At 39.8% G+C, this 25,202-nt stretch overlaps 1 protein-coding gene across 3 annotated transcripts in view; it reads left to right on the top strand.

Annotated features, from left to right (window-relative positions):
- Positions 1-25,202, top strand: part of npffr2.L (neuropeptide FF receptor 2 L homeolog) — a 73,807-nt gene that overhangs the window by 34,207 nt on the left and 14,398 nt on the right. For all 3 annotated transcript variants that reach the window (XM_041591057.1, XM_018252530.2, XM_041591053.1), the window contains one exon: positions 23,875-24,200. In XM_041591057.1, coding sequence (XP_041446991.1) covers positions 23,879-24,200 — 322 coding nt within the window. In that variant the 5' untranslated portion in view covers positions 23,875-23,878. The remainder of the gene's footprint in view (positions 1-23,874; positions 24,201-25,202) is intronic.

Below are 25,202 nucleotides of genomic sequence, written 5' to 3'. Positions count from 1 at the left end.
TGGACTGTAGCAAGCAATGCCAGTCAGCAGCATCAAGGGCAAATAAGGTCTTGAGCTGTATTAAAAGGGGCATAGAGTCACGGGAGGAGGGGGTCATTCTTCCACTGTATAGAGCACTTGTAAGGCCCCATCTAGAATATGCCGTACAGTTTTGGTCTCCATCACTCAAACAGGACATTATTGTATTAGAGAGGGTACAGAGAAGGGCAACTAAGCTGGTAAAAGGTATTGAAAATCTTAGCTATGAGGAAAGACTGGCCAAATTGGAGATGTTCACGCTGGAGAAGAGGCGCTTAAGGGGTGATATGATGACTATGTATAAATATATAAGGGGATCATATAACAATCTCTCTAATGCTTTATTTACCAGTAGGTCTTTCCAGCTGACACGAGGTCACCCATTCCGATTAGAAGAAAAGAGGTTCCGCCTAAATATTCGGAAGGGGTTTTTTACAGTGAGAGCTGTGAAGATGTGGAATTCTCTCCCTGAATCAGTTGTACAGGCTGATACATTAGATAGCTTTAAGAAGGGGTTGGATGGCTTTTTAGCAAGTAAGGGAATACAGGGTTATGGGAAATAGCTCATAGTCCAAGTTGATCCAGGGACTAGTCCGATTGCCATTTTGGAGTCAGGAAGGAATTTTTCCCCCTCTAATGCAAATTGGAGAGGCTTCAGATGGGTTTTTTTTGCCTTCCTCTGGATCAACTGGCAGATAGGTAGTTAATAAACAAAAAGAAAAAAAAAAAAAAAACGTTGAACTCGATGGACATGTGTCTTTTTTCAACCTTACTTACTATGTTACTATGTATATTGTGTGGATTACCAACTTGTGTCCCGGGAGGTAGGAGTTCGGAGGGAGGCCTCCTTATGTAAGTGGCAATAATTCAGTAGGTAGGGAGGGGTAGGCTCGACAGGTATATGCCTTGACACTGCCCTGGTCAAGGGGAAACTGAATTGGCTAAACATAGTTACATAGTTACAGTACATAGCAAGTTCAATCTTTTAAGTCTTTATATATAACCTGCCTAACTGCTAGTTGATCCAGAGGAGGGCAAAACCCCAATTTGAAGCCTGTCCAATTTGCCTCAGAGGGAGAAAAAATTCCTTCCTGACTTCAAGATGGCAATCGGACCAGTCCCTCGATCAAAAAGGAGAACAGTCCCTGGATCAAAAAGTAGAACATTAATCATGTCACAAATCCACACGTTAGCTTTTCACAGTTGTTAAATGAAGAGGGGTTTCTTTTTGTATGGAAAACTGTCTGCTAGCCAAGGTTGAAAACACCTTTTATTACTTTTTACTTTTTTTTATTTTTACAACCCCCAAACTATAGTCTCCAGAAACTGCTGTTTATAACCTAATACATTTAATATAAGCTGGACAATGAACATGTTGTATATAAGACATTTTCCCCACTACAAAGAATGAGCATTAAAAACGTTGTCATAAATTACCGTCTTTGTTTATATATGCAGCCATATCTGAAGGTAATGGTGTTAGAGACCATTAGAGGTTAGAGGTAATGGTGTTTGGCAGAAATCAGTAGATCTGGTTCCTTGCAAAACAGGAATGCATGTTTAAAGGAGAACCAAACCCTTGCTAATAAAAAAAACCCTACCCTACATATAACCCCCCTCCCTGCTCCCCCCCAGGCTAGGTGGTAACTTTGGTAAATGCCCCTAGCTCTTTACTTACCCCTCGGTGCTTATTCAGGGCATCAGAGTTCACGGGCGCCATCTTCTTCTCTTCGGTAATCTTCGAGTCTTCTTCCGGCACTTCAGCAATTTCCGTGACTTTCGGCGCAGTAGATTGCTCCAACTGTGCATGCGCCATTACGCTGCTCTCCTCCTGAAGATTACAGAAGAGAAGAAGATGGCGCCCGTGAACTCCGATGCCCTGAATCTGCACCGAGGGGTAAGTAAAGAGTTAGGGGCATTTACCAAAGGAACCACCTAAGCTGGGGGGAGCAGGGAGGTGGTCTATGTAGGGTAGGGGGGGGTAGGGGTTTTTATTAACAAGGGTTTGGTTCTCCTTTAAGAAATAAAGAGGTGGAGAAAATATACCATCACAATAAGTAATTCAACAGCAATTTGCTTCTAACATTAAACACTCAAATTAATCTGAGATGTATTAGGCACCTATAGTTTTTGAATCATACTTTTTTAAGGCAGGGAAAAGAGCAGAACAATTTATATATTAGAATTTGTGCTAGAGTATTATAGTGTACATTTAAATGAAGATTGGGTTGAATTATATGTCTGCTATGAAATATAAAGCTTACTCTGTGCTTTCTGTCATGATGTGCTGTAAAATGCTTCTTTCTTTGGCATTTATCAAATTGCATATTTCTAGACATCACAGCCTTTCCCTTGATAGCAATCTACTTTTATTGCCTTTATTCATATTGCATTTGAAAATTCTCATGTGTTATTTATTGTCTCAACTTTCCCATTCCTTGCAGAACTTTGTAGGCAGATGTATGTAAATTGTATAGAAATTATCGCCTCTCGTTATCTGTTTGCTACCTTCATTTTTCACTCAACTTAAAATAGCTTAATCTGCTGTTTGTCAGATTTCTCTTATAAACAAGGGTCTTTATTTCAAATTGTCAGGTTGAGCCACAGGTGAGTGGCTAGCAGGAAGAAGGCTATGTGCGGTATAACATGGAAATAGTGGTGTAACCCACCCCACAGGTTGCCCACATGTTCTATTTATTATTATTTTAATCAAGTATTTGATTGAGTGCCAACATATTGCTCAGCGCTTACCTCTAGGCGTGCTGACCGGTTGGTGCAGGGAAAGGCGCTTCTGACATGCTCCCATATGCTAACGTATGGGCTCTGTGCTAGAGATGTCGCGAACTGTTCGCCGGCGAACTTGTTCGCGCGAACATCGGGTGTTCGCGCTCGCCGGAAGTTCGCGAACGTCGCGCGACGTTCGCCATTTTGGGTTCGTCATTGTTGGCGCTTTTTTTTGCCCTCTCACCCCAGACCAGCAGGTACATGGCAGCCAATCAGGAAGCTCTCCCCTGGACCACTCCCCTTCCCTATAAAAACCGAAGCCCTGCAGCGTTTTTTCACTCTGCCTGTGTGTGCTGAAGAGATAGTGTAGGGAGAGAGCTGCTGCCTGTTAGTGATTTCAGGGACAGTTGAAAGTTTGCTGGCTAGTAATCGTTTTGATACTGCTCTGTTATTGGAGGGACAGAAGTCTGCAGGGGTTTGAGGGACATTTTAGCTTAGGTAGCTTTGCTGGCTAGTAATCTACCTTCTACTGCAGTGCTCTGTATGTAGCTGCAGTGGGCAGCTGTCCTGCTTCTGATCTCATCTGCTGACTGCTGCAATAACAGTAGTCCTTGTAAGGACTGCTTTTATTTATTTTTTTGTTGTTTTACTACTACTACTACTACTACTACTATAAGAGCCCAGTGCTATTAGTCTAGCAGTGTTGGGGAGTGGGACTGGTGTGCTAATCTGCTGCTCCTAGTAGTTCAGCAGCACCAACTTTAATTTTTTTTTTTAATATTCATTTTTTTTTATTTTACTTTTTTTTATTTTACTACCGCTGTAGTAGTGTATAAGTTGACCTTTTAGGCATTATTTGCCCTGTAGGCATTATTTGCACACTGTTTTCTTCAACCCGCCATCGAGCTGTGTGACCTTGTTCACATTCTGTCTAAATATCCATAATATTACCGTCTCCAGAAAAAACACCGGAGTCACTTTTTTCAAGCAGCCATAATATATTTTACGTAATCCGTATCCACCGCTGTAGTAGTGTATACGTTGGCCTTGTAGGCATTATTTGCACACTGTTTTCTTCAACCCGCCATCGAGCTGTGTGACCTTGTTCCCATTCTGTCTAAATATCCATAATATTACCGTCTCCAGAAAAAACACCGGAGTCACTTTTTTCAAGCAGCATTCATATATTTTACGTAATCCGTATCCACCGCTGTAGTAGTGTATACGTTGGCCTTGTAGGCATTATTTGCACACTGTTTTCTTCAACCCGCCATCGAGCTGTGTGACCTTGTTCCCATTCTGTCTAAATATCCATAATATTACCGTCTCCAGAAAAAACACCGGAGTCACTTTTTTCAAGCAGCCATAATATATTTTACGTAATCCGTATCCACCGCTGTAGTAGTGTATACGTTGGCCTTGTAGGCATTATTTGCACACTGTTTTCTTCAACCCGCCATCGAGCTGTGTGACCTTGTTCCCATTCTGTCTAAATATCCATAATATTACCGTCTCCAGAAAAAACACCGGAGTCACTTTTTTCAAGCAGCATTCATATATTTTACGTAATCCGTATCCACCGCTGTAGTAGTGTATACGTTGGCCTTGTAGGCATTATTTGCACACTGTTTTCTTCAACCCGCCATCGAGCTGTGTGACCTTGTTCCCATTCTGTCTAAATATCCATAATATTACCGTCTCCAGAAAAAACACCGGAGTCACTTTTTTCAAGCAGCCATAATATATTTTACGTAATCCGTATCCACCGCTGTAGTAGTGTATACGTTGGCCTTGTAGGCATTATTTGCACACTGTTTTCTTCAACCCGCCATCGAGCTGTGTGACCTTGTTCCCATTCTGTCTAAATATCCATAATATTACCGTCTCCAGAAAAAACACCGGAGTCACTTTTTTCAAGCAGCCATAATATATTTTACGTAATCCGTATCCACCGCTGTAGTAGTGTATACGTTGGCCTTGTAGGCATTATTTGCACACTGTTTTCTTCAACCCGCCATCGAGCTGTGTGACCTTGTTCACATTTTGTCTAAATATTGATAATATTATCGTCTCTAGAAAAACCACTTGAGTTACTTTTTTTCAAGCAGCATTCATATATTTTACGTAATCCGTATCCACCGCTGTAGTAGTGTATACGTTGACCTTGTAGGCATTATTTGCACACTGTTTTCTTCAACCCGCCATCGAGCTGTGTGACCTTGTTCACATTTTGTCTAAATATTGATAATATTATCGTCTCTAGAAAAACCACTTGAGTTACTTTTTTTCAAGCAGCATTCATATATTTTACGTAATCCGTATCCACCGCTGTAGTAGTGTATACGTTGACCTTGTAGGCATTATTTGCACACTGTTTTCTTCAACCCGCCATCGAGCTGTGTGACCTTGTTCACATTTTGTCTAAATATTGATAATATTATCGTCTCTAGAAAAACCACTTGAGTTACTTTTTTTCAAGCAGCATTCATATATTTTACGTAATCCGTATCCACCGCTGTAGTAGTGTATACGTTGACCTTGTAGGCATTATTTGCACACTGTTTTCTTCAACCCGCCATCGAGCTGTGTGACCTTGTTCACATTTTGTCTAAATATTGATAATATTATCGTCTCTAGAAAAACCACTTGAGTTACTTTTTTTCAAGCAGCATTCATATATTTTACGTAATCCGTATCCACCGCTGTAGTAGTGTATACGTTGGCCTTGTAGGCATTATTTGCACACTGTTTTCTTCAACCCGCCATCGAGCTGTGTGACCTTGTTCACATTTTGTCTAAATATTGATAATATTATCGTCTCTAGAAAAACCACTTGAGTTACTTTTTTTCAAGCAGCATTCATATATTTTACGTAATCCGTATCCACCGCTGTAGTAGTGTATACGTTGACCTTGTAGGCATTATTTGCACACTGTTTTCTTCAACCCGCCATCGAGCTGTGTGACCTTGTTCACATTTTGTCTAAATATTGATAATATTATCGTCTCTAGAAAAACCACTTGAGTTACTTTTTTTCAAGCAGCATTCATATATTTTACGTAATCCGTATCCACCGCTGTAGTAGTGTATACGTTGACCTTGTAGGCATTATTTGCACACTGTTTTCTTCAACCCGCCATCGAGCTGTGTGACCTTGTTCACATTTTGTCTAAATATTGATAATATTATCGTCTCTAGAAAAACCACTTGAGTTACTTTTTTTCAAGCAGCATTCATATATTTTACGTAATCCGTATCCACCGCTGTAGTAGTGTATACGTTGACCTTGTAGGCATTATTTGCACACTGTTTTCTTCAACCCGCCATCGAGCTGTGTGTATTATCGTTTCCAGAAAAACCAACTGAGTTTTTGTTGTTGTTGTTGTTTTTTTAAAAATAATGCCAGGCAAAGGCAGGCCGCCACGCAGAGGCCGTGCTAGGGGCCGTGCTGCTATGCAATCCTGTGGCCCTAGCAAATTGCCCAGTTTTAAAAAGCCAATGACCCTGAACTCCCAAAATGCTGAAGAGGTAGTTGACTGGCTTACACAGCACACCCCATCCTCTACCGTTTCTAACTTTACCACAACATCCTCCTCATCCTCCACTGCTATGGCCACCCCACGTAACACTTCCTCCACCACCGGTGCCCCTTCTTCACTGGGGTCAGAGGAGTTATTTTCCAATGAGTTTCTTGAACTGAGTAATGCGCAACCATTATTGCCAGAAGAAGATGAAGGAGATGAGGACCTTACACCAGATTTAATTCTGGCAGAGAACACGATAGAGATGGACATAATGAGTGATGAGGAGGAGGTCCCCGCTGCTGCTTCCTTCTGTGATGTGTCAGAAGAAATTGATGCATCTGAGGAGAATGATGATGAGGAGATTGATGTTTTGTGGGTGCCTAGTAGAAGAGAGCAAGAGGAGGGTAGTTCAGATGGAGAGACGGAGAGTCAGAGAGGCAGTAGGAGAATAAGACTTAGAAGAAGCAGGGAGGACAGCCCGCAGGGATCAGTAGGGCAACAACATGTATCGGCACCTGTGTTCAGCCGGCCAACGCACCCGCCATTGCCGCCAATACCGCCAACTCCGCCAACTTCTACTGTTACCGCCAGATCGCACACTTCCAAAAAGTCAGCAGTGTGGGATTTTTTTAATGTGTGTGCCTCTGACAAAAGCATTGTAATTTGCAATGAGTGCAGTCAGAAACTGAGCCTTGGTAAGCCCAACAGCCACATAGGTACAACTTCTATGCGAAGGCACATGAGCGGCAAGCACAAAGCACTTTGGGAGCAACACCTCAAAGGCAACAGGCAAACTAAAAGCCACACTCCTTCTGGTCCAGCATCTTACTGCTCTACCTCTGCTCTCCTTGACCCGTCTGAACCACCCTCCACTCCGCCTTCCACCTTGACCACCTGTTCCCATTCCCAGTCATCTGCCACCAGCCAAGTTTCTGTGAAGGCCATGTTTGAGCGTAAGAAGCCAATGTCTGACTGTCACCCCCTTGCCCGGCGTCTGACAGCTGGCTTGTCTGCACTCTTAGCCCGCCAGCTTTTACCATACCAGCTGGTGGACTCTGAGGCCTTCCGCAAATTTGTAGCAATTGGGACACCGCAGTGGAAGGTACCCAGCCGCAATTTTTTTTCTAAAAAGGGAATACCACACCTGTACCAACATGTGCAGAGCCAAGTTACCGCATCTCTGTCACTTAGTGTTGGGCCAAAGGTCCATATGACTACTGACGCATGGTCCTCCAAGCATGGTCAGGGCAGGTATGTCACCTACACTGCCCACTGGGTGAACTTGGTAATGGCTGGGAAGCAGGGAATGGGTAGCTCAACAACAACAGTGGAGTTGGTGTCACCGCCACGGATTGCACGCGGTTCTGCCACCACCTCTACTCCTCCATCGCTCTCTACCTCGTCTTCTTCTTCTTCTTACTCTGCTGCTGGGTCCTCCTTCTCCTCCTCCACACCTGTGCACCCCCAGCTCCCCTAGGCTATTCGACGTGCCAGGTACGCCGTTGTCACGCTGTCTTGGGGATGACGTGCCTGGAAAGCAAAAACCATACCGGATCTGTACTCCTGTCATCTCTGCAGTCACAGGCCGATCGGTGGCTGACCCCACACCAACTGCAGATCGGAAAAGTGGTGTGTGACAATGGAAGCAATCTGTTGGCAGCGTTGAGACTAGGCAATTTAACACATGTGCCCTGCATGGCACATGTGTTAAATTTAATAGTCCAACGATTTGTCTCCAAGTACCCAGGATTCCAGGACGTTCTCACCCAGTCCAGAAAGGTGTCGGCCCATTTCAGACGTTCCTACACAGCCATGGCACGCCTTGCTGACATTCAGCAGCGCTACAACATGCCAGTCAGGCGTTTGATTTCTGACAGCCAGACTCGCTGGAATTCAACGCTCCTTATGTTGGAACGTCTGCTGCAACAACAAAGGGCCGTCAACGAGTACCTTTTTGAACTGGGTGGTAGGACTGGATCTGCACAGCTGGGGATTTTTTTCCCCCGTTACTGGGTGCTTATGCGCGATGCCTGCAGGCTCATGCGACCTTTTGAAGAGGTGACAAATATGGTCAGTCGCACCGAAGGCACCATCAGCGACCTAATACCCTTCGCTTTCTTCCTGGAGCGTGCCGTGCGACGAGTGACAGATGAGGCTGTAGACCAGCGTGACGAGGAGCTGGAAGCGCACGATTTCTGGTCGGAATCACCAGAACGAACCCAGGCACCTGCTGCAACGCAGGGAGAGGTGCCAGAAGTGGAGTCAGAGGAGGAAGGTGGCTTTGTGGAGGAGGAGGAGGAGGACCAACAGGAGCAGGCTTCCCAGGGGGCTAGTGGTGACCTTTTGGGGACCCCTGGTCTTGTACGTGGCTGGGGGGAGGAGACCGTGGATGATGCAGTCCTTGATAATGAGGAAGCGGAGATGGATAGCTCTGCATCCAACCTTGTGAGAATGGGGTCTTTCATGCTGTCATGCCTGTTGAAGGACCCCCGTATCAAGAGGCTTAAGGAGAAGGACCTGTACTGGGTCGCAACGCTACTAGACCCTCGGTACAAGCATAAAGTGTCAGAAATGTTACCAACATACCACAAGTCCGAAAAGATGCGGCATTTACAAACCAGCCTGCAAAACATGTTGTACAATGCTTTTAAGGGTGATGTCACTTCAGGAACTCATCAACATTCCAGGGGCAGAGGTGCCAGTAATCCTGCCACGAGCACACCTGCAAGGACAAAGCCCTTTGGCCAGTCTGTAACGTCAGACATGCAAATGTTTTTCTGTCCAAGGCAGCGCCACAACCCTTCTGGATCCACCCTCAAAGAACGCCTCGACCGGCAGGTAGCGGACTACCTGGCATTAACTGCAGATATCGACACTCTGAGGAGCGATGAACCCCTGGACTACTGGGTGCGCAGGCTTGATCTGTGGCCAGAGCTGTCACAATTTGCCATGAACCTCTTGTCTTGCCCAGCCTCAAGTGTGCTCTCAGAAAGGACCTTCAGTGCAGCAGGAGGGATTGTAACTGAGAAGAGAACTCGCCTAGGTCACAAAAGTGTCGATTACCTGACCTTTATTAAAATGAATGAGGGGTGGATCTCGGAGGGTTACTGCACGCCGGAAGACTTGTTCTGACTTCTATGCAGCTGTCCTTCTCTTCAAGCCTCATGACTCCACACACAGCTGTCCTTTAGCGTCCTCCTCCTCCCTCCGCCACCGTTACAAACTAGGGTGCAAACCCTACTGGTTTAATTTTTTCTGGCCTCTGTGCTTCAGTGGCTGCGACCAAAAAAATGCCTATTTTCTGCATTTATATGACATAATTTTTCTGGCCTCTGTGCTTCAGTGGCTGCAACCAAAAAAATTTATATTTTCAGCATTTATATGGCATAATTTTTCTGTCAACTGTGCTTCAGTGGCTGCGACCAAACAAATGCATATTTTCAGCATTTATATGGCATAATTTTTCTGGCCTCTGTGCTTCAGTGGCTGCAACCAAAAAAATTACTATTTTCAGCATTTATATGGCATAATTTTTCTGGCAACTGTGCTTCAGTGGCTGCGACCAAAAAAATGCATATTTTCTGCATTTATATGGCATAATTTTTCTGGCCTCTGTGCTTCAGTGGCTGCAACCAAAAAAATTTATATTTTCAGCATTTATATGGCATAATTTTTCTGTCAACTGTGCTTCAGTGGCTGCGACCAAAAAAATGCATATTTTCTGCATTTATATGGCATAATTTTTCTGGCCTCTGTGCTTCAGTGGCTGCAACCAAAAAAATTTATATTTTCAGCATTTATATGGCATAATTTTTCTGGCAACTGTGCTTCAGTGGCTGCGACCAAAAAAATGACTATTTTCAGCATTTATATGGCATATTTTTTCTGGCCTCTGTGCTTCAGTGGCTGTGGCCAAAAAAACTGGGCAAACAATGCCTACAAGGTCAACGACGTTGACCTTGTAGGCATTGTTTGCCCAGTTTTTTTGGCCACAGCCACTGAAGCACAGAGGCCAGAAAAAATATGCCATATAAATGCTGAAAATAGTCATTTTTTGCCATACGTTGACTCAACGTATATGGCAAAAAATGACTATTTTCAGCATTTATGTGGCATATTTTTTCTGGCAACTGTGCTTCAGTGGCTGCAACCAAAAAAACTGGGCAAACAATGTCTACAAGGTCAACGTATGGCGAAAAATTACTATTTTCAGCATTTATATGGCATATTTTTTCTGGCAACTGTGCTTCAGTGGCTGCGTCCAAAAAAACTGGGCAAACAATGTCTACAAGGTCAACGTATGGCGAAAAATGACTATTTTCAGCATTTATATGGCATATTTTTTCTGGCAACTGTGCTTCAGTGGCTGCGTCCAAAAAAACTGGGCAAACAATGCCTACAAGGTCAACGTATGGCAGTTGTTTAAAGAGAACAGTAGATTACTAGCCAGCAAAGCTACCTAAGCTAAAATGTCCCTCAAATCCCTGCAGACTTCTGTCCCTCCAATACAGAGCAGTATCAAGCAGATTACTAGCCAGCAAACTTACTATCATCTGTCCCTGAAATCACTAACAGCTCTCCCCCTACACTATCTCTTCCAAGCACACACAGGCAGATTTTTCAGATACATTTTTGCCCTTGATCCCCCTCTGGCATGCCACTGTCCAGGTCGTTGCACCCTTTAAACAACTTTAAAATCATTTTTCTGGCCAGAAATGTCTTTTCTAGATGTTAAAGTTCGCCTTCCCATTGAAGTCTATGGGGTTCGCGAACCGTTCGCGAACCGCTCGCATTTTTGCGCAAGTTCGCGAATATGTTCGCGAACTTTTTTTCCGACGTTCGCTACATCCCTACTCTGTGCCACTGCATACTGACATCATCAGCACACGTCCAGTTGAACATTAATACTGTGTTCCCATTGGTTTCATTCCAGTCTTGCCCTGTCTCCCTTCCCATTGGTTCCTTGACCTTTAAATAGTTCCCTCTCCTACTCCTCTTTGTCCAAGGTGGCTTCTAAATTTTCAGTTCCTGCTTAAGCCTTATTTTTGATTGCTGTTCTGGTTTTTGACTCCTTCTTGATTATTGACCTTGACCCTTAGAACCTGTCCTGATCCTCACCTGATCATGACTATGATTTTGCCTCTTCTTTGTCTGCACCAGTTTATTTCCAAACTGTTCAGGTTCCCTGTTGATCCAGCTGCAGAAAATTTCAGGGCCCCAAAAGGGTGTTGGTGAAATCTAGGGTTGTCAGGGGTACAGCAGATACATAAGAGATACTCTTACCAGGCCAATGGTCAGGGGCATCCGGCAAACAAGAAGAATCCAATAACTGTCAAAAAGGTTTAGGCAGGCAGCTGGCAAATAAAGTTCAATAGGAAGGCCTAGGTCAGGGACAGGCTGAAGACAAGGGTAGTCCAGAAAACAGTTCAAGGTCAATACCAGGAACAGAGTACAGGTAAGGGGAACTGGAATGGAAGAACCATGGTACAGAACAGAAAACCAGGGAGGAACCAGGAAAGGGAATCACAGGAGTACTGCAAAAACACAAGCTAGATCTGGCTGTCAGGCTTAATAATCAAGCAACAGGGGTTGCCGGGAGAAGGCTTATAAAGCCCTTTAATTGCAGATTGAAACCACATGAGATTACCGAGATAGTTGAAGAAGAGAGGACAGCAGGGAGACATAATGGAGAGACATAATAGAGACAGAATAACTGACCAGCACCATCCCATGAGCCCCCAGTGGTTCAGAATGTTAGTGCAGGTACAGTCCAGTAAGTAGTCCAGGGTTCAATTCCTCATGCTTCCTTCATGCTTAGCTTTGATCATTGGGAGATGCTTCCAATCTTCAAAGATTAAATATGGTGTTTCTTGCCGTCATAAATGCACCTGTGTATGTTGAAGGGTATATTGTCCAAGGCTTTATGACACAGTTATCATAATGGCAGCTGTACTTGAAATCAGTATGCAATTTCTGATGATGTGAAAATAATGATCTTCATGTACAATGTGGACATATACTTTTCAACTGGCACAGTGAATCCTGCTATAATTTATAAGGCTAATAAATGTTAGCCTGGATTTCTGTGTCTATATTAAAGCACAACACAAAGGCTTTTTATAATGTACAGTAGGGGTGAGTCAAGGTGTTTCTATCTTGTTATTGGTATTAATTATTGGCCCATCCAACAGTGTTTAAATTTTGATTCCTTGGTACTGCATATTTTGATTCCTGTTTGATCCGGCTCTGTTCTTGACCTTGTTCTCTGAAATATCCCTAGTGCTGTGTATATAGGACCCATGATTACGACCCAGCTAGCCTACTTGATTCTTTTAATCCTTGGTACTGTGCTTTAATTGTGTGTATGACCTTTGCCTGTCTGATTAATCTCCTGTGTCTGGCATCACTACGAAACCTGCTTACTTCTCACCACCAGTGTCTCCCAAGGGTTGAGCAGCTCTTGTCAGTCACTGAGCCACCGGTTCTACCCTTCAATAGTGCGCTGCTATCCTAAAGGGACGATGCAAGGTCTTCTGAGCACTATCCCTAGTACCTTGTGCAGGGCTCAATCCCAGCCTGATTTTACTCTAAATGAATCATTCAAGCTCACTCATTCCCTGCATAACTCACATGGGCATTGAACAAACATTACATTAAAGGGGTTGTTTACCTTTAAATTTATTTTTTGTATGATGTAAAGGGTGACATTCTGAGCAAATTTGCAATTGGTTATCATTTTTTGATTTGTGGTTTTTGATTTATTTAGCTTTTTATTCAGCAGCTCTCCAGTTTTCATTTTCAGCAATCTAGTTGCCAGTGTCCAAATTACACTGATATGAATAAGTAACTGGAATAAGAATAGGAGAGGAAACAAATAGAAAGATGAGTAATAAAAGTATTTATTTTTTCTCTGTAACAAGAAAACATTGTGGTGTACTTGATCCAAACTAAAATATAATATATATATATATATATATATATACACACACACACACACATTGAAGTATGGGGGGGCAGTAAGCTCTTTGAAGTAATACAGACCTGCAAATTCCTTTTACTTAAGTTCCTGGTAAGCAGCTGCAAATTTCAAGAAAAATAGAAGCTGAGGTCTGTAATAGCTAGAGCGCTGCAACCTTGACATGCCCAAATCTTACAATGATTTGCTTCGCTAATCCTATTTTTTTTACTAATTACCCCCATAAACAAATCAATTTTAATTATACGCATAATGATTGTGCTTTAACTCCATTATTTCTACTAATTTCTCTACTAATGATTCATATTTAATTAAAAAAACAAACATTTAATTATGTGTTACGGTGGTAAGATAACAGATAACAAGGGATGCTACATAAATGTAAAACCCTTGTGAAATAGTTCTAATATCTTGAGCTACTGTAGATGCTGACTGTAATCAATAGTGATAATTATTTTTCAAAATGTTAAAGAGATGGAGTAAATGTCATGCACATATGATGCCTGCTCTTGCATGTTATCAAGATATGAAGTGACTGGCAAAACAATTGATAATATAATGCATAAAATAGGGGAATTTTATTAAGGAATTTTTTTTGAATGAAAGAATGGGATAAATTATTGCAATTTTCAACCTTAACTATCGTACATGTGCTGAAGCAAAACCCAGTGACAGTGCCATTTAAATATAATGTACTACCTTCATAACAGACACATTTTATGCTGTTAGCACACTTGTTTATAATGTATATATCTGTTGTGTTAGATATGAGTTCTAACACTGAAATATAGTATAAATGCAATATTTATATTTTGCATATGTATGTCCACCTCCCCCAACAAAATCTTGCATTTGTGCATTGCATTGTGTGTGGTTCCCAAACACATCCATCCCTTGTTCAGCAGCGTGTGTCCTAACCTTCACTGTGGCCTTCCCACACATCCTGCCTAAGTTAGAATCTTTATTGTCCCAATTCTGGATACGTTTTACATGGACATTAAACAACTGGAAAAGTTTGTACATGGACATTAAACAACTGGACTGTGTTTGATGGACATCAGACAGGCTATTGGACATTTAAATTTCATCTGTTTGCCTCCAATCTTGATTAAGGGCATTTATGCACAAATTGATGTCACAGTTCAGCGGTACAATTCTGCTAATATGTGCTGCTTGTTTATGCAAAAATAGTTTATTATTTGTGGGTAGGTTACAAGGAACACCATTTGTGAACTTACCTTATCACTTAAAACTTTAATATACTGTACCTAACTTTTGGAGCTGTTGCAGGGCTTGCAATTTTTCTACAACCAGTGATCTTTTATAAGGCACAAATCAGGATGATTGCATGTTGTATTTGGATATAGTAACTGTATTTCCTTTTATATCCATGGCCACATCAAAATACACACTATTAAATGAAAACACATTCACACTGTCTGATGTAACTTCTACATCACTGCCTGACAACATGCAATTCTATTTAAAAATAACCATAAGGACATAATTACTAACAGCATACATGCTAAACTGCACGAGAGCAGTTGCCATTTAGATATTTGCTTACATTTTATTAAAAGGATGCAACTGTTCAAAATGAATTGCTGATCTCTGCACTCCAAAACATTTCAATTATCATGGAAGGCAGGATGCAAAGTGTAAAATATGGTGGACTGCACCTGTTTTTGCACCTTTCATTCTGCCTTCCATGAAGTAAGTATAATGCTAAAATACCTTCAATGCAAAATTATAGCCTTTTCACTTAATAGTATTTTTTTGTATTACATTGGTCCTTATTAGTGTCCTAACAAAGCATTATGTCAGGTAGAAATGTCTTCCGGGATTCTAATTGCACTACAGCGTAAGGGTTCTTGTGGGACACTGCAGAATGTTGCTTGTCTAAACATTGCAGCCTTCATCTGTGCACTGTATGATTCATTTTTATTCTGTGTTTTAGCAAAAGTCTAATAATTGTTCTACTATTGACTGCCGGTTGATACTGTACACCTTATTCAATAAACCATGACAAAAACAGGGGCATGTCCTCTTTATATCTGAATCATCACCTTTTAAAAAAGAGGCACTTTAGTCCTGTTTTTCATGTGGTAAACACCTTGGTTGGTCCAGTATTTGATACAGCATCCTTTTTTATATGGAGAAGTCCTAAAACCACAACCACTGTTTAATTTCAGTTAATTTAATTAATATATAATTAAATATTTATGTGAAGTACTATTCTGAGGTATGTTCTGTTTGCTGGCTAAGTTAGGGGGTAACAGAAACTGAGCACAAGAAGTCAACAGACACTCTATGCACTAAAAAGATCCTGCCTCCTTAACAATATCCAAAGTGCTATGTTTTGGATTGTGGATGTTCTTTCTCCAACATGAGATATTTGGTTAAGAATAAATATCTCTGAAATTTGATAAAGGTGTGATACCAATTCAGCTTTCAGTTATTGAGGAATGTACTTCACTAATGATATTGACATTGCTCCTTAAAGGACCAGTAATGTCAAAAAATTTAACTGTTTTAAAGTAATAAAAATTTAATGCAGTGTTGCCCTGCACAAGTAAAACTGCTGCGTTGGCTAAAGAAACACTACTATTGTTTACATAAATAAGCTGCTGTGTAGCCATGGGGGCAGCTATTCAAAGGAGAAAAGGCTCATGTTACACAGCAGATAGCAGATAAACTCTGTAGAACATAATGTTATCTGTTATCCACTATTTATCCTGTGCCATATAGCCTTTTTTCAATTTCCGCTATTGCTACTCAGCAGCTTGTTTATATGTAGTGTTTCTGAAGCAATCAGATCAGTTTTACCATTGCAGGGCAACACTACATGATATTTTCATTACTTAAAAACACTTTAATTTTTTGGTGTTACTGTTCCTTTAAGCTTTTCTAACCTGTAGTTTGAAGTATTAATGATCAGAGCCAAGAATTACGGGTGTTTCACCTAAAACCAATAAACATGTTGGTGTTGAGGGTCAGTGGTTTTTATAGCAATCTGGACAGCAGAGTATTTTTTTTTATTCTGAGCAGTACTCAAGGTTATACAATTTATTGTTCCACTCTACCGAATGGTTCTTTACAGAGGCTCTAAATTGTAGTTAAATGTGGAGACAGGGCAACCTTCCAACATCCATTTATACAGTCTTGTTTGAAGTTGATGGCCTGTTTGATGACAAGGTTAACATTGATTTTTCACTGAGCAGTACTACAGGACATTTATTTGTTCAAAAAAATATTTTACAGTCAACATAAACATGTTGGTGTTGAGGGTCAGTGGTTTTTATAGCAATCTGGACAGCAGAGTATTTTTTTTTATTCTGAGCAGTACTCAAGGTTATACACTTTATTGTTCCACTCTACCGAATGGATCTTTACAGAGGCTCTAAATTGTAGTTAAATTTGGAGACAGGGCAACCTTCCAACATCCATTTATACAGTCTTGTGTGAAGTTGACGGCCTGTTTGATGACAAGGTTAACATTGATTTTTCACTGAGCAGTACTACAGGACATTTATTTATTCAAAAAAATATTTTACAGTCAACGGTTTTAGGCATAGAAAGGGCGTCTCTTGATAACCTGAAAGTTTGCCTCCAATGAACCCTATCAAAAAAAATTATGCATCTAATTTAAGTATGATTACTGGAGTTACAAAGGATTTCATTAGATAGTAAACTGATTTCTATAGGGAAATAATACAGGATATTTCACCTGTTTAGAATTTGCAGGTATGGTGACATATTCTCATGACATAGCTATAGATCTAATCAATAAATTGGGACATGCAAATTAAATGGAGCCTTTTATAAACTCTTAGAAAAGTTATTTATTTTGCACTTTAATATAATGATATTGTAAAGTCATCTGGACAAGGTGCTTAGTTTAGTGGTTTAGCTAAGATATAAATATTTAAGAAGTGCAGATATCAAATTCATTATCCAGAAAGCTCCATAATGTCAAAATGTTATTTTGGTGTCCTAAGATAGCTAAAATTCATGTTGAAGGCTAAACATCCCTATTGGTATGTTGCCTTAAGCCAAAGGTGATCCCCATTACAAAAAAGATTCGTTATATAGACTGTATAATGGGATTTGAGTAAATTTATTTTTGTTCTGCTTTTTTTTTAACAAAACATGCATACCTTTGAACTTTCGTTTGATATAATTTAATTTCATCAAACTTTATTGTAAGATTTCATTAGTGATGATCGAAATTTATCACCAAGTTTCGCAGTGAAAATGATGCCCATAGACTATAATAGAAGAAACCAAGGTAGAGAGCTTAAAACCTCGAACACATACCTTTGCGGTACCAGGTGCTGTACTGAAGGACCCACGCCTGTTACAGGGCCAAATTATCCAATCAGAGCAGATATCAGCAGCACACCGTAGATATGAATAAACGTGAATTTTATTGCATCAAATCATTTCAAACAGGGCAACGTTTCGGGCCGCCCGGGCCCTTTATCAAGCCTAGTGTTACAATTCCCACATCCATATTTAAAGCATGAGGAGGGGGTGTGGTAAAAAAAGGCCACTCCCTCTTCCTGTGACATCATACACAATCAGTTTTATTTACTTAACCCATGATGGTCAAAAAAAAATTTTAAAATTTTTTTATAAATTTTTTTAAAAAAAGACTCTAGTTCATTACAGTGAACTCCGTAAAATGTCCATCTTCCACCTAGTGTTGTACACACATAAAATTGTAGTGATAAAAAGTTGTGTTTAAAATTTGTGTATAAAAATTAAAAAAGACATAAAGAGGACCAATTGTGATAAATTCTAATAGTGAACATTACAAAATTGGATAAAAAGAGAAAAGTTGTTGCTTTGCATAAAAGGCACATATATAAAAGAATAACATCCCATTTCGCGAAATACACCCCAAAATACATAATACATTCGAGCAGTATAATCTTTGTCACCTGAGGCACACTCCATATCCATTCCGCATACCGCACTCAGTACACACCCGAGATACATAATGATATGCCTGGAAATGATGTCGGCACTCAGGGTATCTGCTATCAGTAACCTTTGAAAAGAAGGGGGAAATATTTTACTAGTATACAATCACAGTCTCATATTAAATACAGGACATATATCTCTACCTAAGAAATAAACATGGCAGGTGTGTATTCTCTGTTAAGGCCCCGAGGCCAAATGGTATCCAACTTGTGAATCCACATCATCTCAAGTTTCTTGAGTCTAAGTAATCTACTACCACCCCTTCTCGGTTCTTCCACTGAATCAATTACTTGAAACTTCAACTGACTTATAGAGTGTCTGGCTGTATGGAAGTGTGACGGGACTGGCAATGCCGTTAGGCCTCTTCGTATAGTAGATTTATGTTTAGATATCCGATCCCGAATCTTTTGAGTGATCTCTCCCACATACAACAAACCGCATGGGCATTTCAACACATAAACCCCAAATGTAGACTCACAGGTGTAATAGTTATTTATCATGTACTTTTTGCCCGAATGCAGATGAAAGAAACAACAACCCTTAGTAATTGAATTGCATTGTGTGCAATTCAAACAAGGGAAGGTTCCAAATTTCGGATTTTGCAAAAATTTTTGCCTTGGGCCTTTTTTGCTTCCAACATCTGCCTTTACCAACTGATCCTTCAAACTTCTTCCTCGCTTGTATGCCAAAAGGGGTGCCTCACGAAACGCTGCCACATCTGGATGGCACGATCTCAATAAATGCCAATGCTTACGAATGATGTTGCCCACTCGCCTACTCGCTGTGGTGTAAGTAGTCACAAAGGCCAATCTCTCACCCTTCCTAGCATCTCTCCTGGCTGGGGCTAGTAGCTCACTCCTATTTTTATTTTGTGTCTTGTCCATGTTCATTTCAATAACCCCTTCCGGGTAACCCCTCTGCCTGAATCTCTCCCTCATCTCCCCTGCTGTGCTTTGATACTCCATATAGACTATAATAGGTGAAACATTTGTCGCACAAATTTTTTTCGCCAATACACTTCAAAGCATTTCAGCTAATTTTTGCAGTTTCACAATTTTTTTGCCAAGAGAAACGAGTCAGATTCGCCCATCACTAGATTTCATTAATATCTACAGATATGGGGGCAGATTTGTTAAAGGGCGAAGAAAATTCGCCAGTGTGACGTCAATCAGGCACTTCACTGATTTACTAACGGGCGTAGGTGTAACTTTGCTAGCAAAAGAGACAGATGCTATTGATCATTCGCACTCTATCGACAGGCGAATTTTCGCTCTGGCAAATGGATGAAACCCCAAATACATTAGGGGGCATATTTATCATGAGGTTTAAAAAACGGTGGGATAATTCACGACTCATCACCAAGCTTTACTGAGTTAAAAACGGCATAACATTTTTTCTTGTTTTTTTTTTTTTAGAGTGACTTCTGCCAGAAGAAATGTAAAATAACAGCAGCAAATCTGACGTTCGCATGGTGTAAAATAAAACACACATTGATAAATTCTCCATTTATTTTACAAAGCTTTTTACGCCATTCTTTCATCGAATTTCATTTTACACATCGTAATAAATATGCCCCTAAATACACAGAGAGACAGTAAGAACCTAGCTCCAAATACATTATATACAGTGAGAGACAATGGTTTCTGACATCCCTGCCCTCTCCTACCTTTCCAAAAAGCAGGTTACCTGAACCTGAAGGTTGGGGAAGGTGTCATGATAGTATATATTAATATTAACTCAAAAATCATCTATATTGCTAAACATGCCTAAGCAAGAGAAATAAGAGCCATAATCAACTGGGAAATGTGGATTGAATAGGTGAAACAACAGCTGCCTTAAATGACTGGCATTGTGATGTGCAGTCTGTTTTTGAAAGTGCAGGATGCATAATAAGCTGAGATGACATACTGTACCATTATTAAAAGTAAAATACTGTGTGTGTGTATATATATATATATATATATATATATATATATATATATATATATATATATATATATATATATATATATTGTGACAGCAGGTCAGTAGTGATGGGCGAATTTGCGCCTTTTCGCTTCGCCGAAAAATTTGCGAATTTCGGGCGAAATTCGCGAAACGGCGAAAAATTTGCGAAACCCTTCGTGAAGTCCTTTTTTGACGCCGGCGCCCGTTTTTGACGCCGGCGCCTGTTTTTGACGCCTGCGAAAAAAATTTCGCCCATCACTACAGGTCAGTAAAAGTTTGTGGATTTGTGCAGGATGATGTGTATGTCTGTCCAAGGTTTGAGCAGTTTGCTCTCAGTTTCTGGTAATGCAGCTCACAGACCAGTAAACGAGCTCAGCAGAATCGAATCTGCTGATCCAGGTTACTTTAAGAATTCCCAGCCTGCTTAGGGTTTCGCTCCACCCTGAAACCAGTTCTGACGTGAGATACAGTATCAGGCTGGGGAGTTCTGTGAAAGATTTATTTTTTTTGGTAAGCAAACTTTTGGGGTTTTGGGTGAAATACAAACCTTTCTTTTGTGTGTGGTAAAGACTGCTGTTGCTAACGTAGAGACCAGAGCAACGCAAGGTTGTTTCCGGTCTGATAGTCAGGGAAGCCTGAATGTATAGTTAGCTGCCAAGCTGGCAAGGGTTTATTTTGCTGTTTTGTTTTATTTTTAACCCTTTTTCGTTTTGTACAGCTCTAAATGGTGTAATAGGGCTGTTTAAATAAAAATCCACACGTGTGTTTCACTCAAACCCATTGTTCTACTGTGCCTGATTTAATCGGTGTACTCATCCAGGGAGTCACCGTTATCCCGTTGCTGGGCTAATCCATACAATATATATATATATATATATATATATATATATATATATATATATATATATATATATATATATATATATATATATATATATATATATATATAGAAACGAAAAAATTGGTAGCGCACTCCAGGGACTTGTAAATGATTCTTTATTCTTTATGGCATAATGATCGACGTTTCTGCTCCCCTCTAGAGCCTTTTTCAAGATGTCATTGAAAAAGGCTCTAGAGGGGAGCCGAAACGTCGATCATTATGCCATAAAGAATAAAGAATCATATACAAGTCCCTGGAGTGCGCTACCAATTTTTTCGTTTCTGCATTTTCAATCCCAGGAGCAGCACCCGGGCGGATGATTAAGAAGTTAATTGGAGGAGTGCGGATCTGTTTGGTTTATATATATATATATATATATATATATATATATATATATATATATATATATATATATATATATATATATATATATATATAGCGATGGATGAATTTGCGCTTGCCAAAAAATTTGCGGATTTCTCGAAAAACGGCGAAAGATTCACAAAAATTAGTGATACTCGGAAATTAACACCAGCGTCAATTTTGGACGCCTGTCCGAAAATTTGCTTGTGTCAATTTCGCCGCAGGTGTCAAAGCCAATGGGTGTCTAAATATTGTTGACGTGCTGCAATTTTAATTCAAACAGCTTTTCGAACATGCGTCCAAAATTTGCCGGCAAATTTTCATGGGAATTTTGCGATTTTATTCGTCGTAGCGAAACGCATAAATTTGCGTGTTTCGCTAATTTGTATATATATATATATATATATATATATATATATATATATATATATATATATAATACACAAAAGCCATGAATATCTTTTAAATTATATCCTTATAAACGGTGACTAGTGATGTAATCAGTTATATATGGTGGGTAGGGATGTCATTTCTGTCAAATGACTCACTAAAACTTGTGCATTATAGTACCCTTGTTGGAAAGAATATTATAAGTAACCTCGGAGTTCCATGACCTGTATAAAAGCACTCGGCCCTCAACCTCGTGCTTTTATATGGACATGGAACTCCTTGGTGACTATAATATCATTATATTTTACCATAAGGGGTACTTTGTTCAATATATATATATTTATTGGTTTGAGAATAAATTTTTAAATTATAAAATTAATTATTTGCAATTTGTTATATACCGTATATACTCGAGTATAAGCCGAGTTTTTCAGCCCCCAAAATATGCTGAAAAACTCTACCTCGGCTTATACTCGGGTCAAGCGCAAAAACGGTCGCAAGAATGGTCGCCAGCATCTAAAAACGAGACGCTGGCACCTCCAATGGGAGCAGAAACCCTCAATTTTTTGATTGAAACTTACCAGAAGCTGCTGCATTTCTCACCCTCGGCTTATACTCGAGTCAATAAGCTTTCCCAGTTTTTAGAGGTAAAATTAGGTGCCTCGGCTTATACTCGGGACGGCTTATACTCGAGTATATACGGTAGTATTGAAAATGACACCTTACAAATCATGATAATATATTTTTTCATAAAAATTTTTACACTGATTTTTTTATTGTAAGAAATAACAAAAGCCATAAAAGCCATAAGTTTTTTTCCCTAAAACAGTGGGCAAAATGTATGTTCACTTTTTATTTATTAAAATGTTTAAAAGGGGGATGTACTCCCTCTTTAACATACCTGTACCTTTTCCAGTATCTCAAGTCCACACATTTTTCTACCTTCAATATCAGCCAAAAATGCAAGTAAGACCCACTGCTAATAGTCAAGTCAAGTGGATTTTATTGTCATTTCAGCCATATACAGTAAATAAAGTACATAGTAGAAACAAAATGACATTCCTCCAGAACTCCCCAGTGCTAAATTTTTTTTACTTAAATTTAATTTAATATTACTCTTAACAGAGTTTAAGGAGATTGTACATTCATTTAGTTTCCATAGGAACAATCTCTTCCTACCTGTGATTGGCTAAAAATGTATAAATACGGCTACAAACTTACTTTTCTGATGATTTATTTTTACGCAATATCAGTCAGACTGAGTTTAATTATTGCTTGGAAATGAGCTTGCATTCATATCTTAAAATGACGTATATTGCTAGGCTTGTGTATCCAGGACATTTTCACAGATGATTTAGGAATATCCAGCTGATTTTAAAAATGTAAGCTGTGAAATGCCATAAATGCATTATAGATTTGCTCATCTATAATTATAATTATAGATTATCAAATCTAAAGCACAAAATCAATTCAGATAAGTGAATGTCACATCATGTTGCCTTTATACACTACCTCAAAGTCTTTGGATCCTGAATTGTTTAGGCCATTAGTTTTAAAGAAAGGCATTTAAAAGGAACCTACAGTTAGTAAAAGAAAATGCTAAATGTGTCCTCAATTGGATGGAAGCAAGTGTTGAAGAGCTCAATAATTAACATGCTCTGAATTTAATTATGGTGACATTGAATTATATATATTTCTGCCTGATACTGCATGCTACCTTCATCTCCTCTCATTCACATGAGTGTTAAGTGTCTGTCAGTGCTCATAACATATGCTTTCTAGACTAAACGTGCTTAAATGTGCATTGTAGGGCAATAAAAAGACATGACTGGTGTCACAATGCATACATTGATCACAATGACAGTGATCATTGTAAGTATTGGGTGAAACACAGTGAGAGAAACACTATTTGTACCATAGGCCTTAGAATATGTCTTACTAATATTCTAAATGACAAAGGTACTGTGTTATCACCATAGAAACAACTATAAACAGAATGTTAGATATACTGTATGTAGAGCAAAAGAAAACAATTCTCCTTATGGTTTTTCCTTTGTATCTTTTAGGTGCATGATGGATGAGAAACCTGACTCAAATTTATCTGTAATATGGTATAGGAAAAGCATCAACAAGACCCCAACCTACGAAGAACCTAACATTACTTATGTGGATTTCTATCTTCATCGACCCTCAGTGGCTGCAGTTTTTATTGCTTCATACCTACTTATATTCATTCTCTGTATGCTAGGCAACGGAGTTGTTTGCTTCATTGTTCTAAGCAGCAAACACATGAGAACTGTTACCAATCTTTTCATACTCAACCTTGCCGTTAGTGATTTGTTGGTTGGGATATTCTGCATGCCCACAACCCTCTTGGATAATATTATTGCAGGTATGTACCATTTACTTTACATCTAAGTTCATATAAATGTATTCCATCTAATCATAAAATTTGTGAGGTGAAATGATGACTGATACAGTTATACTGCAGAGAATGTATCACTATTAAATGCACAGTCAGATTTTTGGTGGCAATGACTTCCGGAAAGTGGCCATTCTTGTAGACTGAAGTGAACGCAACTACTGGAGTTTAAAGGAGAACCTTAGGTGGAGCAAATGAGAAAGACAATAAAGGGTCCTCGGTGTTGTAGTTTAAATCATCTAGGATGATTGCAGAGTTGATAAAGCAGAAAGTCCTCCAACTCCCAAAGAGTAGCTTTAAAATTGTGTGTAGAAGAGACAGCCTCAATGGCAACATCATTCTGGAGAGCCAAGTTAGGGCCTTTTTTCAGTGTGTTTGCTTCTTTCATGCAAAATGGACATTTTTCTTGGCGTTATTTTTCACAACATTGCCAAACTGCCAAAAAAAAATCACTCATTACTACAAACAGATTAAATGATTTTGAGTAAAACAAGTAAAGGTACAGTAAGATAGCAAGAGAGAAGAGATACAATATTGGATGAGGTACAGGTGTGAAAGGGTTTAACAAAGAGATTATATAGCCAGGGTTGATGCAAATGGAAATGAGATACAGTATACTTTAGTTAACTGAAAGCAGAAGAACCAGGGAGAAGGGGAGGAGGAAAGGGTTTGAAATTGATGTGATTGCACTATTGCAGTCAGTAAGAACAAAGGTCTTGTACTCACTGCACCGTAACCAGATTTATGATATGGTTCATGGGGCAGAAAGTAGTTAGGCACCTTTATAAATGATCTTTCCATGAACATAGAGTGTTGTTTTGCCTATACATCTTCTGTAAAATGTTTCCTTGCAGCTGGCTTCAAACTAATCTGGTATAAAACAAATGCCTTAGGTGTAAATAGGCACATGATGGGCATGGCCCAGCCGTAAAGAGTGTTTTTACTTTGCAAAGCACAGAGCACATATGCCTT

The sequence above is a fragment of the Xenopus laevis genome, chromosome 1L (genome assembly GCF_017654675.1).
Source record: "Xenopus laevis strain J_2021 chromosome 1L, Xenopus_laevis_v10.1, whole genome shotgun sequence".
Taxonomy (NCBI): Eukaryota; Metazoa; Chordata; class Amphibia; order Anura; family Pipidae; genus Xenopus; species Xenopus laevis.
The sequence above is the reverse complement of the archived record's forward strand: the minus strand, read 5'-3'. Positions and strand labels throughout refer to the sequence as shown.